Source organism: Hipposideros armiger, unplaced genomic scaffold (assembly GCF_001890085.2).
Source record: "Hipposideros armiger isolate ML-2016 unplaced genomic scaffold, ASM189008v1 scaffold_569, whole genome shotgun sequence".
In the NCBI taxonomy this organism is placed as follows: Eukaryota; Metazoa; Chordata; class Mammalia; order Chiroptera; family Hipposideridae; genus Hipposideros; species Hipposideros armiger.
Window position 1 is genome coordinate 54197 of NW_017731919.1, and position 22470 is coordinate 76666.

Genomic DNA, 22470 nt, shown 5'->3' on the forward strand with positions numbered 1-22470 from the left:
AGTTTTGCTATTTGTCCATTTATCACCTTCTTTATGCTTTCTTGCCCCTCTTAACTTCCACTAAGAAATTTAAAGTCGATATAAGTTAAAACCACCTGATAGAGGTAGATGTCTCAATTTTATATTTAATCTGGTTAAAACCACTCTGAGATTTTATTTTTTTACAATTAAAATAATTCAAAGGGTATGCATAAGAAAAGTACCTCAGCCTTTGAAAATCCATGCTCTTTTAATAAACAAATTTGCATACCCATTCTGTCCTTTTGTTATGAAAAATCTGTTGCATTTTAATTTTTTTTTTTTTTTAAACATCTATCCTGGTTAAGAATCATGCACAGAGATTTCTCTCAAACGGATAAAACAAGCTGGCCCTTGGGCAGCTCCTGAAGAGTTTAGTGTTGGAATGAATGATAGCAGCAAACTGTCAGCTTTTCAAAGATCCTACCTAATCCAGTTCCCAGGGTAGGAGGTCAGAAAGAAAAAAAATTCCGTGTTTCAAACAGATGCAAAAAGTCCTTCCCACCCAACACTTGAGTCCTAAATGCAGTCTGTGCAACAGCACATACTTTGGGCTATGTTCACACAGTAAACCATAGAAACACACTGGCTCTGATGGCTACCTGGACCAGACAGGCTGATCCAGTGTTTACTTAACATAGTCACCGGTGGTGTCTTCCTTCAGGACTGTAGCGATGCTTACCGTGCGCCCACAATCCAGGAAGGACATGCCCAATGCAATCAAACATTGCCAAATCTGAAAGACAAAATATAGTCATCGCTCGCCAACCTCTCTGAAGATCCAGCCCTCTTGCCCACCATGACTGCTCACACTACACTGCTCAGATGCAAACCTTTCTTCCTTGAACATCCAGCTTTGCCCATCTTCTGTCACTATCACAAGGTTGCACAAGTCATTCTCCCAACCCACAAACCCTTCAAAACATCCTGGAATCTGCCTACTTTGGCGAAGTTTTTCCATACTAGTTTCAATACTAAGTTCCCTCTGTTCCTACCGCTTCATGTTTGTCGTTTATTTCTCCTACCGGACTGGGAGTTCCCTGAAGACCACTTTTCTTCATTCCTACTCCATTCCTCATGATGAGGGGAATGACTGACAGACTAATACAACTGAAGAATCTCCTGAGCTGCTCTAGAAGTACATGTTTTGGAGCTAAACAACAGTAACCCACTCCAGAATCAGCCCTCAGCCTTAAAAATGGGTATTCAGCAATCTCAACAGTCTCAGGCTGACTGAGGACAATTCAGCAGCTTCATAACCAATTTGCATGAAGGAAGGATTCCCTTAACTTCTACAGTGACTTTTTAAAACAATTCCTTCAAGGACACTTTCAGTTACTTGGGTTTCCTTGGAGTAAGTCCCCTAGATAATAGGGTCAGCAATAATCTTAGTGTGCCCAAGGTTTACTGGGGAGGAAAAGGAAAAGGATGTTTTAATCCATGACACAGTTTTTCAGTATTCACTAAAGTGACTTTCTCAGTCAAATACCTAGCCTGTGGCACACACTGGCATGGGGACTAGGTAAATGTTATAAAAATCAGCAGTGGGTTTCCAGCCTCCATCCTTAACCATTCTTAGCAGCAAATATGGTATAAATTCTGCAGTCCCTAATGCTTCACCCTTCTGTTTTTCAGAGAAATCTGCATAGAACAGGGAGGTACATTTGTTGTCACTATAGCCATTTTTTATTAATGTCAGTAATGTTACAGACGATTTGGAAAATAGAGAAAAGAATATATCCATAATCCTACCATGCTAAGATAACTACTATTACCATTTTTACATAATTTATTCTAGACTTTTGACAAATTTTTGATTACCTGGGTATACATAATTCTACATTCCTTTTCTTTGTAGTTAATGGTTTTATAACTCTCATTTTTTAACAACTCTAGAATAATTCAGTGCGAGAATATCATTTTACTTATTTCCTTATTGGGCAGCTATTAAGTGGCAGAGCTGAACAGCGCTGTGAACCCACGAGTCCCAGCCCAAAGCTCTAAAACCCAACTACACAGCCCCATTCTCCAGCCCCATCCTGTACCACCCTCTACTTTCTATCCTGATGCTCTTCTTTTAGTTCCTACACTCTCTTGTGAGAATGGAAACTAGACGTAAGTGAGAGAAACAGAAAAATGATAGCTCTTAGGAACCAAATTTTATGGTTAAAAATAGTGTTTAACCCCCCAAAAAATGTATGTATAGTTTAACCATGGCTGATTTTACAAGTTCATGTACATTATCTCAGTAACCTGGATAGATTGCTAGGTGCTCTTGTGGGCCCTTTCATTTTTGCATGTTAGCAGCCCCACCTCCACCATCCCTAACCTCTATGCCCCTGCCCCCTCCCGATTGGACTTACCAAGTAGAACACAAAGCTCAGATAAGCCACACTGACCACCGCAGCCACCACATACAATATCATGTGCCCTAGTTCTTGGACATAAACCACGACAAAGTACATGTTGATGGAGCAGATGATAAGGACCAAGATCCCGCCTGCGATCCTCCAGCCTCTGTAAAAGAATCACCAAGGTCACTGTGGAACAGCCCAAACTGCCCACAAACAGAAAAGGACACTGCATCTTACAGGGTTGGCAGGACAGCAGTAAGGAGCACATCAACGTGAGCTGAAAAATGGTTCTTAGTATTTCCAATATTTGGTTAAATGAGCCAAAGTTAGACACTGATAGGGAGAAAGCGGGGGAAAATACTATCAAATAACCCCTATTATTTAAGTTTCCAGAAATGCAACAAGTCATGAGAGTCCCCAGAGATGCACCAAGTCATTTCAAATACCCCCACACTCTTTAAAGATGTATATAAAAGGTACTAGTGTGTGCCTTTATCATTCAGATCATTTAACATGGAATTAAGGTGCTTTAAACTTCAGTGGCTGAATGTGTAGAGTTAAAGCCCTAAAAGCTGAAGTTTCTGCCCCAGAAAAGAAAAATGTGCTTGCCCTCCTTTACTACATTCAGTCTCCATTTTCTAAGCCAAAGATTGAAGGGGCAGCTCTAGCAACCACCTCTCAAACCCCTATGACTCACTTCCTGACTGGCCTATTTAATGAAGGCACCTGCCCCTCACCACCCCCACCATCTTTGGGGAACTGAGAGGAGTAACTCACATTCCATTGGCAAAGTCACTCATTATCGGCCGCAAGCTTGTGAACGTGAGGATGGGTATGAGTGCAAAGGGAAGCTGGAAAAGAAAGAACTAAGATCAGATGGGGCAACGGGGAACCCTCCCATCACCCCAGAGAGCAGCACAGTCGGTGAAAGGGAAACAGATCCTACCTCATCTACTCCATGAAAAATTATTCCTATCATCCCAAATGCTCAGGCATTATGTAGAAATCTGCAGAGCTGTCATTAACCTAGCATCAATTANCATCAGGTTACTAAGGGTCTAATTGATTAAAATCGAAGTGAAATGTAACTGGCCATAGTCAAGCACCACTTTAAAAGGCAAGTCAATTTGACCAGTTCATTCTGGAAGAGAGCATAAATCCCTTTCTTTTCTCACTTGTAATCCAGACAAAACAAATATCTGATTTATCTGAATCATGTTTTAAAAAAATACAAAAAGAACAATTTTTATAACCTTAAAACTCTACCCAAACTGGTATGTTCAGGTTTATATAATAAATATATACACATATATATTTTTTAAATTCCAGAAGTTAAGACACAAGCCCATAGGGGTGTGTGTGGCCATCATAGGCCAATCAATTAACTCTGGCTGTTATAGGACTGTTGTGAGCTGGGTGGGTCTTTGACCTACACCTAAAGCTGTCAGCTTTTAACACCCTTCCCATGAGGAAATCTTTGCCTTTTGTTCAAAACATTTGAACAAAACTCACCTCTGAACTAACAGAGCTATGTTAACAGGACACTGGCACAAAAGGATTAAGAGAACGTGGTTCTTATAGTCAGTCTGTCAGGCTGTCAGTCAACTAGACACAAGTGAGTCAGCATCCATGGTGTTCAGAAGGTAGAGTTCAGGCTGAGCTGTCAATCCCAGATGGTACTAAGGACAAAAAGATGGAAAAGGGTTAGACTGATTTGCAAGTACTTAAATATCGAAATTGGCACTTAAGCACCTATAAATAGCATATCAATATAGGCCTTTTTTTCAGTACTGCTACATTGATTTTGATTTCAGCAAAGAAATGGCTTACAGATACATAATTTATGGTATATAAAATAATAGCTAGGAGTTGGAATAGTTAAGGATTTAGATAGAGCCGGATCCTTCAGCCCAATCTGCACTTTGACTATTCTTGTGACACACTGCCTCAGGATGGGTGCTTCCGATCAGAATTTTACGGGCAAATGCACTGAGTGCTTTTGTATTTTAGTACTGTGGTATGTTAGAAATCAAATTTCAGATGGTCTACATCCTGAGCCTCATTACCCTTTGGCACCTGAGTCATTTTTCATTAAAAACAAACCAAAAAAGTGGCATGTGCTCAGAGGGAGATGACCTACGGGTTCCAAATGTTAGACTGAATCAGAATCACTTCAGCTGCTTTTAAAACATATTGCAAACCCTACTGCTGGGGACCTGAATCCAGATGGTTTGTGTTGGGACCTGTGATGCTGTATTTAACTTTTTCTCTCCTCTGCGTACTCTGTGAGACAATCACTGAGTCTCATTTTAGTCCTACTGTTGTTATTCCTTAAGGCTCTAGAAATATTACTGCTTGTTGGCACCAACAGCCTGTGAGTGAATGCAAAATGCAGACTGTAAATCCATAGGAAGAAAATAGTTCTATTATAGTATATTGGAAAAGGCACTGGAGTTGGGTTCAAGCTCCAACTCTGCCATTTCTTATGACCTTGAGCAAGTCATGTGTCCTTTTGAGCCTTATCCTACTTATTTGTAAATGGGAATAAATGCTACCTTTGCAAATTCCAAGTACAGTAATACACTATCTCATGTTAGTGTTCAATAAATATTATTACAAATTGCCCTGAATACCTCACAGGCTTATGACTGTAAAGGCAAGTTCAAATGGAGCCCAAGATAAAACTATTCTCAACTAATGGGCTAGGATATTACTGAGTCACACTGGCCTTCGTGCAGGAAAAAAACAGCTCTTCAAAGACTTCAGCTTGCTTATCCACTTGATGGTTTTACATCTCAGGTTTAGTAACCAAGGGCAATGGTAAGATACAGACAATTCATTGAAGCCTTTTCTCTAGTGAGCTAAGGTGGTGGACTTCCTCATTATGTCATANACCATCCCATGCGGGAGTCGAATAGGCAACCTTGTTGTTAGGAGCACGTGCTCTCATCAGCTGAACCATCCTGCCACCTGTTAGCAGCTCAGCTCGGGTGCAGCTCACTGGCCCATGTGGGAATCAAACCTGCGACCCTGCTACTCAGAGCTCGGGCTCTTAACCAACTGAGCCACTTGGCCGGCCCAGAACAATATACTTTCAACACAAGTTTAGGAACTGCTGCTACCATTCTTTTTTTTTTTAAGCTGATCCTCTGTTCCTTCCTATGTAGTCTGAAACGCTGTCTAGTCTCTGGACTTCTGAAATAAGTGACACTGCAAAGAAGATATGCTTAGCTCTGAAGTGAATTTACAGAAAAGACCAGATACTATGCCAAGAACATTGATTCGGGTCAAAGAACACAAATCTGAATAGGCTTACCCCTTTGTAGATGTCCACAGCCAATGTTGAGTTATCCTCAGGAAAAATGCCTGCATGGGGGCTGCTGCTATTTCTACAGACTTCAATCTGGAACACAAAGCAGTTTAGGAGCAACTTTTAATTCCAAAGCAAGGACCAAAGAAGAACTCCCCTATCACACACAAGTCATCTATGAGACATAGCCTAGAGGTAAGACACTGGATACAGGTTGTGATAGGGACAGAGACTGGCAGCAATTATCACTTGTGCTCTTCCTCCACAATCTTTCTACACCCCCATCAAAAACATTTACTGAGTTAGTGTGCGCATTGTTGGATCATTTTAAATAACGACAGGAAGAGACACCCTTAAGAAGGCTTCAATAATGAGAGGACACCCAGAATAGAGTCCTTAGTTAAAGCAGAGCCAGGAGTCTGAGGTCCTATGGATGGGAAACAAAGTGGTGATCAGAACTAGATAGGCAATCAGGAATTGAGAAGACAGAGAATTCAAAATGACCAACAGTCTGTCCTAGCAATAGTTTTTGTACTGTTTGTGGACTCCTCCCAGTCTGTCCTCATCGCCAAATGGCAGAACTGGCAAGCAGGCTGGCAGGTGATAAACAGGAAACAAAAGGGTCCAACAGTGTAAAGACACTAACAAAACAGCATGAGGTAATCTTTAGTCTGAGGCAGTCTCCCTTGTCAGCCAAAAGCTGGGGAAAAAGGGTCTGGGCTTGGTCAGCTGCCAGACTGTACCCTGACTAGTGCAGTGATTTAGGCAGCAGCACAGAGGCTAGAGATCTCTTTCCCCTGAGCTCCAAGTCACTGTCATATCCAGCCTTCACTTCACCCTCACATTCACTACCACTCATGACCCTGGCTTACTTACCACCTGCTGGTTGGTTTTCCCAAAAAATGCTTCAGCAAAGACAGAGACGACAAAGACATTGATGATGAAGGAAACAAACAGGGCAATGCAGGATTCAATGAAAAAGTACTTATTAGCTTCTCGAACTTCCTGCTTCTTGGCTCGGTTTACCTGTCTGGACTGGGGAGATAAAAGCAGCAGTCATTTTTTTTACTATTTGGAACAAATTTCCTTGTAATAGTTCAGAGGTTTGGACAGTTGAAAGATTTAGAGGGCAAACAATTGACCAGGTGAAATGTGAGAGAACTCACTTACATTCTCATTCATTAAGTGAGTAAGAACTTCATGACCCTTTGACAACATTGCACATTCCCCAAACAGGAAATGGTGACTAAGTGACTACTGAGCTCTCAGTTATTGTGGCTGGAAAAACTGCTGACCTACAAAAGCAAGGTGATTTCAGTCCTAAGGGGTATATAACCTTAATTACAAAGGTCTCTGAAATCTCCCAGCAAACTATTGTTAGACTGGCTAGTAAAAGGTTGGTTGGGCTCTTTACTCATGATCTCCTCAAAGCCACCCAGGGTCTTGAGGTTAAAACATAAAAAGACTTGACGCACGCTCAGACCTTTTATGAAGAACTTTAGTCCCAGTTTCTCTATGGGGTCAGTTATCTCTGGTCATAAAACAGAGTCCAAGTGTGTGGAGTTTATAAACGTCCAACCATGCCAAAGTACCTTGCTACTTTAGGGCTCTAACAGTAATAAACTAAGTATGTGTCCCTTGCAGCTAAAAGAAAAGATCCCATGAACTATCCAAGAGGCCACCGAGATAAGGGCCTTCTCACCTTGACTAAGGCAGAATGCAGGTACATGTTGTGTGGCATGATGACAGCTCCCACGATGCCCACAGCCTGCTGGATCTGTGGGGTGCCACAGCCTGAACAGGATGGCAGGAACATGCCCTTGAGTACCTCGATCTGGTTGGGTCTCACTGTAACATACTACATACCAACATAACAACGATTAGCCTTTACTGGAATCTGAGACTGAGGGAATACAGAGTATTAGAAAACACTCAGCATCCTTTACTCCTTTCCTTACGACCTCTTCTTCTTCAACCACTACCTAGGATAATGAGGAATACAGAGCCATCCAAAACCAAGTAGCATAAGGGGCTTGCTGCCAGATGTCAGAGAACTCAGGACTGGGGTATCTGGATATTTTATATCATATTTTAGATACACAAAATAGATGTATGGAAAGTTCTAAAGAAATAAAATGGCTGTTAAGGGCCTTATCAATATTAGCTTTAAAATAACTCCTATGAGACAGACCCAAGAATATAGAGTCAATTCTTAACTATCCACACTTATCATGCATCTGTTCACCTAAGTTCATCTAAAAATCACTATCTGCCACTAGCATAAGCTGATTCATGCATAAACATTTTTCATACATACTTTTTCCAGGTTCAGCATTTCTCTTGGAAGCCCTAGACCAAACTGCATAATCTACTCATAGATTAGATATATCTTTAAAAGTCTAGCCAGGGCAATAAACAGAAATCATTTTATAACAATTGGACATAGAAAGGTGCTATTATTGCATATAATGGTACTGATTTCTAGGGGTGCCTGGGTTGGGACACAAACCAGGAAACATACACTATATTCCTTATAGTTCATTAACTACTGCAATACAGAGCAAGTTCAAGCTACAGTTGGTATAAATCAGAATGAGCAAAAATAGAACCCCTCTAAGTTAAAGCCAAGAATCACCTCCACAAACCCCCTGACCCTCTCCAAAGCTGTTCTGTTGTCAAGATGGCCAATTTGGAACCAGGGAGTTTAGTCTGGAAAGTCCTAGGAAGTCTAGTTATTTTTGACATGAGTCCCTGTAGGCCTTCCTANGCCGGCCCCAGTATGGGAGTTTTTAACACTGTGAAAATCTACACACGTAGTATTAGACAATGTCATTTAATTGGGAAGAAATTTTCCATCGTTGCAAGTCATAAATGTAACTTCTAAAAGGAAACTAGTAGTTTTTATATGGGCTTCTAAATAGTTGTGACTGAGATTTGACTGGGTCCACTCAGACTCAGGGCAAAGGTAAATGTCACTATACCGTTTTACAAAGAATTTTTTGGTCAATTTAGCCTTTGCCTGCTGTCGCCAGACCTACTGCAGCTTAAGATGTCAGTCCCCGATATCTCCACAGGGAATGATGGCAGGGGAAAGGGGTGCATATGAGGAGAGTCAGTTAGGGAAATTTGTCTTTCATGATCCTGTCTATATTACTTGAGGGGCTAAGATAAAGGTATTGTCAGTGAAACAGTAGTTTACCCTTAATGCCTTACAGACACTCTATCCAGTCTGCACTTTTAATTGTGTGCAAAATATCAGCAATAATGCTTTTAGGTGCTCAGACGAACAGAGAACATCAATCCACCAGGACTCAGAAGGAAAGCCCCCAACATAAGAAGTCATTCAGTGCCATTGCCATTACTGTTGTTACCAAGTCAAAAGCTATAAAAGACTTGATTATTTATCTCCACCAGGTAAGTGTGATTTGATTTGAGATAATCACATAGTCTCAGGTTCCGGGTGTAAAAATGTCGCCAGTGGCTGAAGAGCAGCAGCTTCAAGCTGAAGGGACCCATTTCCTCTGACTCCAGAGCTTCACCATCTGGTCTCAAAGTTTTTCCCTCTGAGGGAATGGCTGAAGAGAGGCAGCCCAGTGCAACCTTGCTGAGAGACAGACCACTTTGCAGCCACAGTGGTACCTAATGGCTTGCTGAGACAGCTTTGTGATCAGGTAGGTCCTCAGCTCCTGAGGCTGCCTTGCAAGTCGTCTTGGGCGTACTTCAGAAAAACATGATGATTCTGGTAGGAGGTGGCTTTTAGGAACAGAAGAGATGGCTCCTCTTCTCCTTTCAAGTCTTTTCCCCTCACCCCAAAGTCTCGTGAGAACATCAGTTTATAAATGCTACCATCTTTTCTATCACCGCCCTCCTGGAGGAGGAAGGTGAAGATTTTACAGCTCTATGTGTTTGACAGCAAATATGAGGAAAGCTCTGTGTATCAACATGAAAGAAATGAAAATCGGAACACCCAAGATAATCCTGGTAAGCTTTCAATCTCTGAGGAAAATCTTCGAAGTGATTTTCAAGGTTAGTAACCATCACCCACAGGCTGAGTTTTGCTATTTGTCCATTTATCACCTTCTTTATGCTTTCTTGCCCCTCTTAACTTCCACTAAGAAATTTAAAGTCGATATAAGTTAAAACCACCTGATAGAGGTAGATGTCTCAACTTTATATTTAATCTGGTTAAAACCACTCTGAGATTTTATTTTTTTACAATTAAAATAATTCAAAGGGTATGCATAAGAAAAGTACCTCAGCCTTTGAAAATCCATGCTCTTTTAATAAACAAATTTGCATACCCATTCTGTCCTTTTGTTATGAAAAATCTGTTGCATTTTAATTTTTTTTTTTTTTAAACATCTATCCTGGTTAAGAATCATGCACAGAGATTTCTCTCAAACGGATAAAACAAGCTGGCCCTTGGGCAGCTCCTGAAGAGTTTAGTGTTGGAATGAATGATAGCAGCAAACTGTCAGCTTTTCAAAGATCCTACCTAATCCAGTTCCCAGGGTAGGAGGTCAGAAAGAAAAAAAATTCCGTGTTTCAAACAGATGCAAAAAGTCCTTCCCACCCAACACTTGAGTCCTAAATGCAGTCTGTGCAACAGCACATACTTTGGGCTATGTTCACACAGTAAACCATAGAAACACACTGGCTCTGATGGCTACCTGGACCAGACAGGCTGATCCAGTGTTTACTTAACATAGTCACCGGTGGTGTCTTCCTTCAGGACTGTAGCGATGCTTACCGTGCGCCCACAATCCAGGAAGGACATGCCCAATGCAATCAAACATTGCCAAATCTGAAAGACAAAATATAGTCATCGCTCGCCAACCTCTCTGAAGATCCAGCCCTCTTGCCCACCATGACTGCTCACACTACACTGCTCAGATGCAAACCTTTCTTCCTTGAACATCCAGCTTTGCCCATCTTCTGTCACTATCACAAGGTTGCACAAGTCATTCTCCCAACCCACAAACCCTTCAAAACATCCTGGAATCTGCCTACTTTGGNTTTTAAAAAGCTCATAAACAGCCTGTAACACTTACCTCATATCCAAATGTGAGGGCCATAATAGTGATGAGAAAGCCAAAAAATGCCTCTAGCTTCCGCAAGCCTAAAGGGGAAAGGGCAGCAGTGAGCTCACAGAAGACAGACTTCCCGGTCAGCCACATGATGGAAAGGTAGTCTTTGATTGACCCCTCCATTCTTACTCTACTTACCATATTTGTCCAAAAAGAGAAATACAAAGGTATCTACAATGGTGATGAGAACGCCACCCCACAGAGGAACCCTAGGTCAGAGATAAGAAATGGAGATTAAAAGAAAGAAAGGAAATACTGAGAAGCACTTTCTTCCCAACAGCCCTCCATATATACCTCTGGAGAAGCGAGGACTTGGGGAAGATGGGACAGTGGCAGAAAGCCAGGCCTGAAGTACTTTAGGATCACACGACCAACTGAATTATATTCATTCAAACTTTGATGGTCTACTATGTCAGACATTTAGGATACAAAGCTGAAAAGTATGGGTCTTACCCCTCAATGGGCTCACTGTCTAGTGGGGATAAACTGACTTACAAATAAGTAATTGTAATATACACTAATACACAAATAAAATACATGCTGTAATAATAGAGGTATGTATAACCCAACATGAGAACGTGGAAGATACAGAGCCTGCATCTGCCAGGAGAGAGAAAGGTGGTTGCAGGAAGGTGCCATAGAAAATATAATAAACTTGAGTTGAATCTTGAAAACTGAAAATGAGTTAGGTTTTTGTTTTTACATTTGCTTTGAAAATTAGCAAAACATTGATTACTTTCTAGAGGAAAAACCTCCTCACCGTCCTACAGTCAGGAGATTGATGGCAATGGCTGAACCAATAACTTCCTGCATATCTGAGCCAATGATAGCCAACTCCACCATCAGCCATAGGATAATTCGTGGGACCTAAACACCAAAGAAAGAAAGAGCTGGTTTTAATTAATCATGTCAAAGAACTTCCCCATAGTTTAGAATTCACATTTTGGAATTGACCCATAAACAGTCCTTGACAAGCCTTCAGTCTAGAATGAAGAACCAGAAGTTGGCTCCACTTGACCCATCATTGCACTGTGGCTTCTAGCTGAACTAAGCCAGGGTGCTTCTATGTGGCAGAGCCCGTGAGCCAAGTTCAGGGCAACAGCTGATCCTAAGTTTTTCCCTTTCCCTTCCATTCCAGAGAGAAATGGAATTCCCACTCATTAATTTCCACTTAATTCCCCGGCCTAAAAACATCCCTAAAAGTCTTAGGGGAAAATGAGGATACTAATATGGTCAAAATATTGTCCAGGAGAGAATAGAAAACGAGAAGAAAATATCTATCCTGACTATAGCTGAAGAGACAAAACACACATGAAAAGGCTGGGGTCATCCTCAATGTAGTAATAATACAGAAGCAAGTGAAAAAGGACAGATCTGCAAAGGGACTCAGGGCAAAGCAGTTGGAACCGGGTGGTGTATGTATTATAACAAAACAGGAAACTAATCTGGTCAAACAATGCAGGTGAAGGACAAATTTAGTTAATGCTGGCTCACTGAGGCCAGAAAAAGGACACCTCCAGGTACCCACTACCCAAAAATCTGCCACAATAAACTGTTAAGATATATAAAGAAAGAGAAGCTAAAAGAAATGCTAAATTACCAAGGGTTTGTTTTTTTTTTTGGACAAGAAAAAAAAAAAAAAAACTAAGGATACTTCCTCACAGCCAGGAAGGAATAAACATTTAGGACAAACCAGAGGTAGATCAGTATCTTATCTGAAGATGAAGCTAGGTGAAGGCTGTCTTCCAGACATAGCCTCCATTCCTGCTTTCGTTGGCAGAAAGGAAGGCCCAAAATGTCCAGAGGGAAGCTGTAGAGGACAGTGTAACCTCCAGGGACAGGGTAAAGTGGAAAATTATTATTAGCAAATCCAAAAATACAGCCATATATAGTTTGCAGTAAAAGAAAAAACAAACAAAAAACTTACTTTTTTCATATTGATGGCAAAGTCAAACAAAAAAGGAAATATGTATAATGCAAAGTGATGGAGTAATATGGAGGTATGAATGCAAGTGCTTAGGGAGCACCCTCCACCTATCCACAGGCTGGGCACTACTAGATGCCAGAAGGCAGAGTGAATGGTAAATGTTTTCTCAAACAGCATTTTGCTAAGGAAACTTTCTGGGAAAAAGTGAATCTCCAGTTTAATTCTGAAGGAGCACAGAAACATGGCTTGGCAGCAAGAATGGGCTAGAGAATTTCCCTTGGGACTCCCAAGCCTCAGGGCCACTGACCCCAAGACCTCCATTGTTTCAGTATATAGCAGTAGGGCGAGCACACATTACCAGGCACACAGATTCCTATGATTTGAGTGACAAACAGGACCATCCACTGCTCACCTTGGGATACTGACGGTGACACACTTCAGCAAGATGCAGCCCAGTGACCACTCCTAGTCTAGCTGCAAGGCGCTGGAGCAAGAGCCCCACGATGGTGGCCAACAGAAGAACCCAGAGCAACTAGAGACAAACAAAATCCCACCACGACACTCATTAGACAACTGACTTTTTTGCTGTTTGGTTGTTTGGCAGTGTGAACAGGAAACACTACATTCAGGAAAGAGCCCAGGTCAGGAGTCAAATGACCAGAGTTCTGTATCAGATTCTGCACATAGCCTGGTAGGTCTCCTTTACTTCTCTGAGCCTTAGTTTATCCCATCTGCAGTTTCTCCTTTGTTCAAGGAAACTGTGTGGAAGAAATAAAATAAAAAACCAGATGGGAAAGTAGTTTTCACCTAAGTGTCACTACCAATGAAATATCTGCATGTAGGCCGAGAGGCTGATCTCCAACAGGCAGAGTAGAAGAAAAGGATATGAGGGTGTGTTGTGTGTGTTTAAAGGAATGGGGTAGGACAAGACGTTTACCTTAAACCCAGCCACTGCACCAGACTGCAAATCAGATTCAATGTTTCCTGGATCCAGGTAGGCAATGCTCATAAGAAAGCCTGGTCCCGTGAAAGCCCAGAGTTTCCGAAAGCTAAAACAAGAGTACTATACAAAAGGAAAAGAGATCAAACTGATTATCACCTCCAAACCACTGATCTAATTTATCTACTATTTTATCACATAGAAAGCAACAATATCAGCTTCAGAAGAACAAAGGATTTAGGATGTTGGATATTGGGTGTGTCCCACTTTTACTTCCACCTTACCCACTTCTTATCAATAAAGTGGCCACTTCTCTGTTCAAATAAGAGGCCTTCCCTGACCTGCTCTTTTCCATCAGCCTCATTCTAAAACTGGAGTAACAATGTCAGCACCTCTGTGCCCAGTTGCTACCCAAGTGGGACAAAAGCCGTTGTAAAAAAAAGGAACATAAAAGTCACACTTTCTTGACTGAAAATTGCTTACTAGTATAACTTGACAACTGTTCTGAAGGCCCTCATTTTCCTTAAAAGTTTCTCTTTTTCTGATTACAAAATTCCAGTCTTCAGAGACTGCTTGCCAAAATGAGGTCTGAGGCTGCTGATTGTGAGTTGCCCCGCTGACTTTTGCCTCACAGGCTTTCTCTACGTAATATTTTCCTCTAAGAACCTATCACTAACCTCCTCCTCGGGAATGGTGATCTTCTCATCAAAGTAGGTGGTGAAGGGCTCCTCTGAGTGCCCGGTGGACTGCCGAAGAGAGGAGTTACTGTAGGCAGGGTTGATGGCACCACCGCTGATAAAGTCCCCATGGTCTTCAGAAGTATCATCTGAATAAACAGATTTGAGGAGAAAAAAANCACCCCCCATCTCCAAGCCATTCTCAAGTCTAGTTGTGGAGGGCGCAGCTCACTGGCCCATGTTGGTATTATGATCACTGTGCTCTTTCTGGCTGAGGCAGTCGGTTGCCGGCTGTTGGACAGCTGCTCATGGTGGCTCACAGCAGCCCCGCAGCAGCCCGCAGCAGCTCACACCAGCCGCCTGCCACTCACGGCAGCCCAGCTCCAGGTCAAGCCGTTGTAGCTTACTGAGGCAGCTTACCGGCCCATGTGGGAATCGAACCGGCAACCCCATTGTTCAGAGCTAGTGTTCTTACCAACTGAGCTATCCGGCAGCCCTGAATGCCTTGTAGATGCCAGGGATTTCATATACATTTACTGCAGGCCAAGACCACGCCTCTTTCTTCCTCTAAATTTCCCCAGCACCCAGCACTAGGCTTGGTCCCTGAGGGTAATACATAATGCTACCTGACCAAATGGGATGTGAGCTTTCTCAGCTCCCTCCTCACCTGTAAGCTCTGTAGAACATTGAGGAAGTCATTCATCCCCGTTAGATGCTGCACATCTTGGAAAACAGCAACAAGCAGGGTGGGGATAATGGCGATAGAGCGGGTCAGAATCACTCGGGCGAAGCGTGACCACTTCAGGTTCAGAAATCCCTGGAAGAAAACACGGAAGCAGGATGAATGTCTGGAACAGGAAACAGAAAAAGGTTTGGAGAGGTTCAGGAAAACCTTAAGGGGATTTTAGAAGTAACAACAGGGTGATTTCCTTCTCCTCTAGTCCATACCACTCTGAACAGCACATACCTCCATGACAAACTGGCCAGAATAGGTTCCTGTCATGGTGGAGCTCTGGCCTGCAGCCAGGATCCCCACCGCCCAGATGTAGAGTGTGGCAGACCCGAAGTAACATCCCAGAACAACGCCCTAGGGGAGGCAAGGGAGAAGGTACGTTGTGTCCGTGAACAGCTCAGACAACACCCCCAACAGCATTTCTCTCTCTTCTCTGCTATGCACCCACCTACACCAAGTGCTTGCTATGCTGGGCATGTCCCAGAAGCTGGAGTCAGGTCCTAACCTCATTCTAAAAGCTTTTAACCTAAACTTGCTGCATGGTCCCTCATTCCTCAGCCTAGTTCTTTCTCTTCTCTAAGCTCCAAAAGCCTTCACCCTCAACCTATATCTTAAATATTTTTTTTAAAAAGTCTACACTACATTTCCCAAATGATACTGCTTAATGCACGCTTCTGGAAGATAACAGGAGTGAAAAGAAAGGTTAAATACATTTTGGGAATGCTACATACATACATATTCTGCTCTTGGAGGTTCACAATGTAACCAGCATAAAAGGAACTGAGGCCCCAGTAAACCACACTTTTACTAGGAACGCTCTTTAATCACCTCAATTAATACCCTGTAGAACAATATATTAGATGTCNATTTCGCTGATTTTAGAGCCGTGTTCAATGTTGCAAAGGTCTCCCTAAAATTGTAAGGTTTAGAGAAATGTTTTTGAACAGCCCTCTATTTCTCCTCTCCTTTTTTCCTCCCTTCCTCTCTATAAATAAAGTCAAAGACAGCATTAAGTAGGAAAAGAACTTTCATAGAGGCAAACGGAAAAATGTCTGCATGGAAGCAACTGATGAAATAAATGAACAGGAATGTTTACGTGGACTCCCCCTTGCTTCCCTCAGACAGTGCTCAGTGCTAACTAGCAACAAGCTGGTGACAAAGTGCAAACTGCCAGATGCACAGATCAAAGCTTTAAAGAGTTGTGATTTTTTAAAAATTCCATTTGTCCTGAAGAAAACGTTAAGATTTCCAGATCCTTCTAAAACTCCCTTTTCCCTAAAGGTCTACTTTAAGGCTACAGTACTTGAGATTCCTACTAAACCATTACTATTCACTAACACCTACATTGTACAAGGCGTTCTTCAAGAAGGTGAGCTCCCACCCCTAGATGACTGGAAGTCAACAAAGCTCTGAAATATTCAAGTGGTTCAAACAGAGCTCAGCGTTTTCTGAATCCTATGTATCTTAATAAGGAAAATTACTAAGTTTTCCTTATTTTCCACATTTTAAAAAAAATGAGAAATTATTACTTCCTCTATTTTTCCATTCCAGGTTAATGAAGATGCACCATATTCTGAATCTTGCCACCAAGAACATCCATCTACTTATATTAGCTCCCAAACTCTATGTGCCCCCACTGAGGGTGAGGAGGAGCAACTTAGAAAAGCTATGCATTACCACCCCCACTTAAATCCCAATAATAACTNAACCGGGGCCCTGATGCTCAGAGCTGGGGTCCCAAGCCAACTCTTAACCAACGTGCCTCTCGACCAGCCCAAGGAAAAAATTTTTTTAAACCAACAAAATACACTAACAATTCATCCTTAGTAATACTGAAATTAAATCTTTTTAATACCCAAACTGCACAAGACCAACCAGACTGTATCTCATCTCAATTTATTTCTAATACTTCACTTTTATTTACATTTTTAATAAATTAATTTTTGAATAGGCAATCCATTCATGTGGTTGAAAATTCAAGAAATACCCCCAAGCTATGGTAACAAAGCTCCTTATCACCCTTCCCCCTCCCCCACCCTGTCACTCAGCTCTAGATCAGTTTTAACACTAATCTCACAATGGTTTTCCTACTTTCATACTTCTATTCCCACCTGGCAATTATCAGAACCATTTCATTTTCTTCTAAAAACACTGATGTCTAGAGCTCAAAATATATCATTCCCAGACTAGCCCCAATGGTAACCTAAAATTCTAACGTTTAGAAGAAAGAAATTAGGTCTAGCGGGACACACCCCACACCACCATTTGGTAGGACTGACTCAAAGAATCATCCCTGGACATTATAATACTTTCATCAGGCTTCTCAAAAAATGTGGAAGTGGCAAAAGCCTGCCACAGTTCAGGCTAAAGTCTGAAGCTGCAGGAAAACCACCCAAGCAGGAACCCTTTGCCTTCTGACTAAGGCCTGCTGTGAAGAGCTGTGATAGGAGAGCTCATCTGAGAGGGATCATATCAGTGTTTCCCTGAGTCTGGCATTGTGCAGTTAATCTTAAATACGTGGCGGGGTGGGGGTGGGGGGACAGAAGAAAAAGGGCTAATCTTCCAAAAAGATATAAAACCCAGCTTGCTGCAGCCCTCAGATGGCTATTTTAAGCCACAAAGCTCTAATCTCAGTGTTTCCAAGAAGTTCTTACAGCCTCCAATTATAAAAACAAAAGTTTGTAGGGAGCTGACCCACTTCACCTTAAGTGACCCTAAACTGATGAGAAAATTTATAAAAAAGGAATGGAAATTCTAAAAGGGAAATTTAGAATTAGGAAGGATTAGTCAAAGTAGTCAAGAATCTCTAATCAAATACACAGTATAAGGTGCTCACTCAGTATTTTACTGCTCTAATACATAGTATTTGAAATGCCATCGCAGTCAAAGCACCCTAGACGTTTTTATGACAGGTTAGTGAATAATACTGCCCTTGCAAGCATTACTGCTATAGAAACCAAACTTGTAACTAATCTTGGCTCATCTCAGAACTGGAAATAAGATATGAGGCAGGTCTCTGCGGTTATAAATCCATTTTCATTTATAGCCTAAGTCACCAGATGGTGACTTCTGAATGAAGCAGGTCTCCATGATGATACTGTTGGCTGGGGGAGAGGAGATGGGGACAATTTTTGTTGGCATAGGCAACAAGAAGGAAAATATGGTGACTTTCTATTACTGATGTAAGCCTAATTCCAAATAAAAATTAGACAGCAACACAAAACTGTAAATTACCATCTGGCATCTTCTGTTCAGTACCCCACACCATGGTGTTCTTGGAACAAGATTCTGGAAAGTAGAAAAGAGAAGGAGAGGAATTAGAAGCAACAAGTTCAGAAACTGCATTTTGTACTCTGCACGACCAAACCCTTACTATACAAAAAGAACAATTCTTCGACTGAATTCGATAACCTTGAAAATAATTAGTTTTCAGAATATGATTAAGAGATATTTAATAAAAAATATAAATTTTAACCACGCTTTTGCTGGCAAGACTTTAAAACAACATTGAAGCAAAAGGGGGGGGGGGTGACCGGTTAGCTCAGCTGGTTAGAACGTCATGCTGATAACACCAAGGTTGCTGGTTCGATCCCCATATGGGCCACTGTGAGCTGCACCCTCCTTAAAAGAGTCAACTATGCCACTGTAGCATGAAAGCAATGTGTAACCAATGACCATGGATGTTCCCCAATAAAGTTAAAAAAAAAAAAATGAAAGCAAAAAGTATTTCAGGGAAGTAGGCAAATGCTTTTAATGTGCATCCACAGAGAGGCTGGTAAGCAATCACCCACTCTCTGCCTCTGCCTCCAGGTTAACCCAAATATTTAACACCAGACTGATTTCTCTCCATTTTTATGAATTTTTAAGGACAGAGATCTATAACTGTCTTTGACCTAATTACCAATTTAAGCTTGAGGAATAGAGTGAAGAAATAAAAAAAGTCACTGTGGTCAAGCTGCTAAATTATTAACTTAAAGTAGGCTGAATAACAGAAAACAGTTATTCTTGTTTTAACTGACTCTGTGAACTTAAGCTTTTGAACTTTCCAGTCCTGTGTCAATACCTGGATGCGTATTAGTGTTTGTGCATTTACTACCTGGATATATTTAAACCTCCAGTTAACCATCTGAATCACCCCAGAAAGAAAATGTTCCAATGTCTAAACCACTAGCCATCTGATGATTACCACCTTGGACCCACTGGGGGCTAAGAATGCAGAACTTCTCAAGAATGTGCTTTTAACTATAAATCTCTCAGACTTTTCTTTCTCCTTGGGAACACTCCGGGTATTGCCTAGTAGTATTTCTGGTTTCAAACCCTAAGACCCTTGAATAAATCTTTGTCATTTATTTCTAGTCAAAGCCCCCTGACTATGAGTTTGGTCAATAAGCTCATGCATGCTTCAATTTTCTGGAAGTGGGAGGGAGTAGGGAAGCACCTCACCAGCATACTGGTGGTAGAGCGCCACTATTTCCCAGCCCCCTCTTTCCCTGAGGAGAGACGTCAGCTGTAATGTTTCAGGTCTTACTCCCCAACCCTTCAACTCTTCATCAGAAGAAACTAATGACCATGCCCTCCCCTCTTGGGATCTCATGGAGAGCTGAGGCACCAGGAAGACTGACTAGTCATGGTCTGCAGGATGCCAGCACTTCTCTGGGTCCTGCAATAAGCAACCTGCAGGGGGTGGAGGTGAGGGGTGTCTTGGATGTCCAACATTCTGTTAGGTTAAGTTTAACCTGGGAGAGGGGATATTAGTAAGCCCATTTGGCCACAGGTCTATGGTGTATTCTCCAGCCAACCCCACCAATAACACTGATTTTTAAAAATTTGATCTACTGATTAAGGAAGCTACTTCTCAGTCAATTCCAAATTTAGAAGGGGAAAGATGAGGTAACATTTATCATTACCACCCCCACTTAAATCCCAATAATAACTATCCCATTGAAAAAGTTTTAAAGCCTCCCGTTAGTTATCTTTTACTGTTTAAATAGTCTTTTCCCACTCTTGTCCCTTTGTTGCTCCTAGCTGAACAGTCCTCTATTTTCTTTAAATAATCTATCTACCAACATATTCTATACCTATCTTACAGAATGACAGAATTCAGGCCTAAAGGGGGTTTTAAGTTTCTATCTTCTGGGATATAAAACATACCACCACTTGCTAATTTGGAAAACACAATTTTTCATCTCATCAATATCAAGTATTTTGTTATAATGAACAACTAACCATGTCTCTCCTATCAGGTTTTGAGCCTCCAGGTGGCTAAACATCAGCAAACTGTCCCCAAAAAACACTAAGTCCAACCCCTCTTTCAGCCACTTACAATAGCACCTCACCTAAATGGGATTTATACTTCTGACCACGCAGAGTAGCAGTGGCCACTTGGATTCCAATCACAGTACAGCCCCTTGGCACCACCCAGAGCCTTTTTACTCTTATTTTACATATAATTCTAAGAAGCCAGGTTACCAGGTTATCCTAACCCACAATAAATTAGAAACCACAGATCAGATCTGGGGCTACGACTCTTACAGGAAAAGATCTTGGGCCACTTGATATGAGGCAAAGAGCCCTTTCTTATATTTCAATCAGCTCTAAGAACATTACTATTAAGAATATTATTGTTTTATTAATTATATAATTAATATTAAAATTAAGAATAACTCAAGTTTAAGTGTGGCCTACTCACCAAGAACTGATTAAATCAGATTTTTATAGTGTTGAATGATATCCTATTTAAGAAGACACAGAAGTGTTTAATAAATTTAAGGAAGACTCCTATCCAAAATAGGCTTCTTAAGTTATATTTACAAAGAAAACAATTGAGACAGTAGTGTGTTTTCCCCAAGCCTGTAGCGTGCAAAGGCGACAGTTAAATAATAACTTTGGAAAGAAATATGTATTTTATGATAAAATTTTCAATAATTATTAGTATTCTGATTGGCTATTCCTATACTAATTACATACAGAGCCAATAATATATGAGTCTGATCTTCTTACTGAAATCTCAGGAACGTTTGTTTGCAGAGAAAATGGATTCTTGATTCCAACTTTCTTATCAAAACTCTTATCAACAAACTACAAGCTCCATTGTTTGCAATGTATACAGAAGATAACTAGGGCAGGGAACAGAGAGGGTCCGTTATAGTTGGTGTGCTGCAAGTATTTACATCTCTGTGAAAACTTAAAACCCATATGGAAGCATTAAGTTAATATTAAGAAAAATTTTTCTCTCTAAGACCATACCACCAGGCCATTTCAATCATTTAATTACATTTAGAAAAAGATTAAGTTGAGATACAAGCAACCAGAATCAACTCAGCAATACTTTGATAATTATGATTAATACTGCTTTGATATTCTAGCTCACCTCCAACCATAAAGTAGCACCTTCTCTTATGGCCAATAAGTTTCCTCCTATCAAACAGCAATCAACAACAGAAAAAATGGCACTTGTGGTTAAATGTAATATAACTATTTCATCCCATTCCTTATCAAAAGTCGTAAGACTATTTTACAGGATAAAAAAAAGCTAATGAAATTACATTTTTCTGCCTAAGATGTCAAAAGTCTACATGTCCTTTGACCCAGCAATTCCACTTCTAAGAATGCATCCTAAAGAAACACTCACATAAGGAACTATGTGCAAGAATATTTTCCAAAGAATTGTTTATGGTATCAAAAGACTATAATATCAAAAATCCCAGATATTAGTAGGGGACTGGTTAATTAAATGATATACATTCATAGGATGGACTGCCATGCAGTTATTATAAATAAGGCAGATCTATAGGTATTGATAGGAAACAATCTCCAAGATATGTTGTCAAGTAAAAAGCCCAATTTATAGAACAGCATGCTATTATTTATGTAGCAAGAAAACAAAAACAAAAACAAAAAACACACATGTACAGACTATCTCCAAAGAACAACACACCAAAGACAGGTAATGCTGCCCCTAAAACGAATAAGTGGGGAACACAAACAAGGTCAGCTAAAAGGAAGACCTCTCACCGAATATGCATCATATACCTTTTTGTACTTAAAAACTTTTTTTTTTTTTTACCATGTGCATGTATTATTGATTTTTTTTTAACGTAAGGGTGATACAGATTCATTCAGCTTCTCAACAAACACTTCAGGGATGTTCAGTTGAACTCACTCTGATAAAGTTTCTGTAATGGATAATCAGAGATCTGCAGTTGTCCACTTGGCAGGCATATATTGCCTTACGCTTAACTTACTACTTTGTCTTAGTACCCAAACAGCCAAGCTGTGAAATTATGACTTGGGAGTTTCACCTGAATGCAAAGCATTAGAAGCCACCTCCTCAAGAAAGCATTTCCTGATGCCCCAATTTAGGTCACATGGCCCTCCTCCATGTTCTTCTCCCCAAGGCACCTGCGGCTTACCACTGTCATTAC

The 22470-nt window shown here is 41.0% G+C and overlaps 1 protein-coding gene across 1 annotated transcript in view; it reads right to left on the bottom strand.

The window, feature by feature from the left end:
• Window positions 1-271: 271 nt before the first annotated feature.
• SLC11A2 (solute carrier family 11 member 2) overlaps window positions 272-22470 on the bottom strand; it is a 30301-nt gene continuing 8102 nt past the window's right edge. The window contains exons 2-15 of the mRNA XM_019623873.1: window positions 18281-18334; window positions 14314-14462; window positions 13634-13759; window positions 13109-13228; window positions 11530-11636; window positions 10908-10978; window positions 10734-10801; window positions 7385-7540; window positions 6559-6717; window positions 5621-5775; window positions 3885-3900; window positions 3150-3223; window positions 2382-2535; window positions 272-754 (exon numbers count right to left, since the gene is read on the bottom strand). Coding sequence (XP_019479418.1) covers window positions 647-754; window positions 2382-2535; window positions 3150-3223; window positions 3885-3900; window positions 5621-5775; window positions 6559-6717; window positions 7385-7540; window positions 10734-10801; window positions 10908-10978; window positions 11530-11636; window positions 13109-13228; window positions 13634-13759; window positions 14314-14462; window positions 18281-18334 — 1517 coding nt within the window. The 3' untranslated portion in view covers window positions 272-646. The remainder of the gene's footprint in view (window positions 755-2381; window positions 2536-3149; window positions 3224-3884; window positions 3901-5620; window positions 5776-6558; window positions 6718-7384; window positions 7541-10733; window positions 10802-10907; window positions 10979-11529; window positions 11637-13108; window positions 13229-13633; window positions 13760-14313; window positions 14463-18280; window positions 18335-22470) is intronic.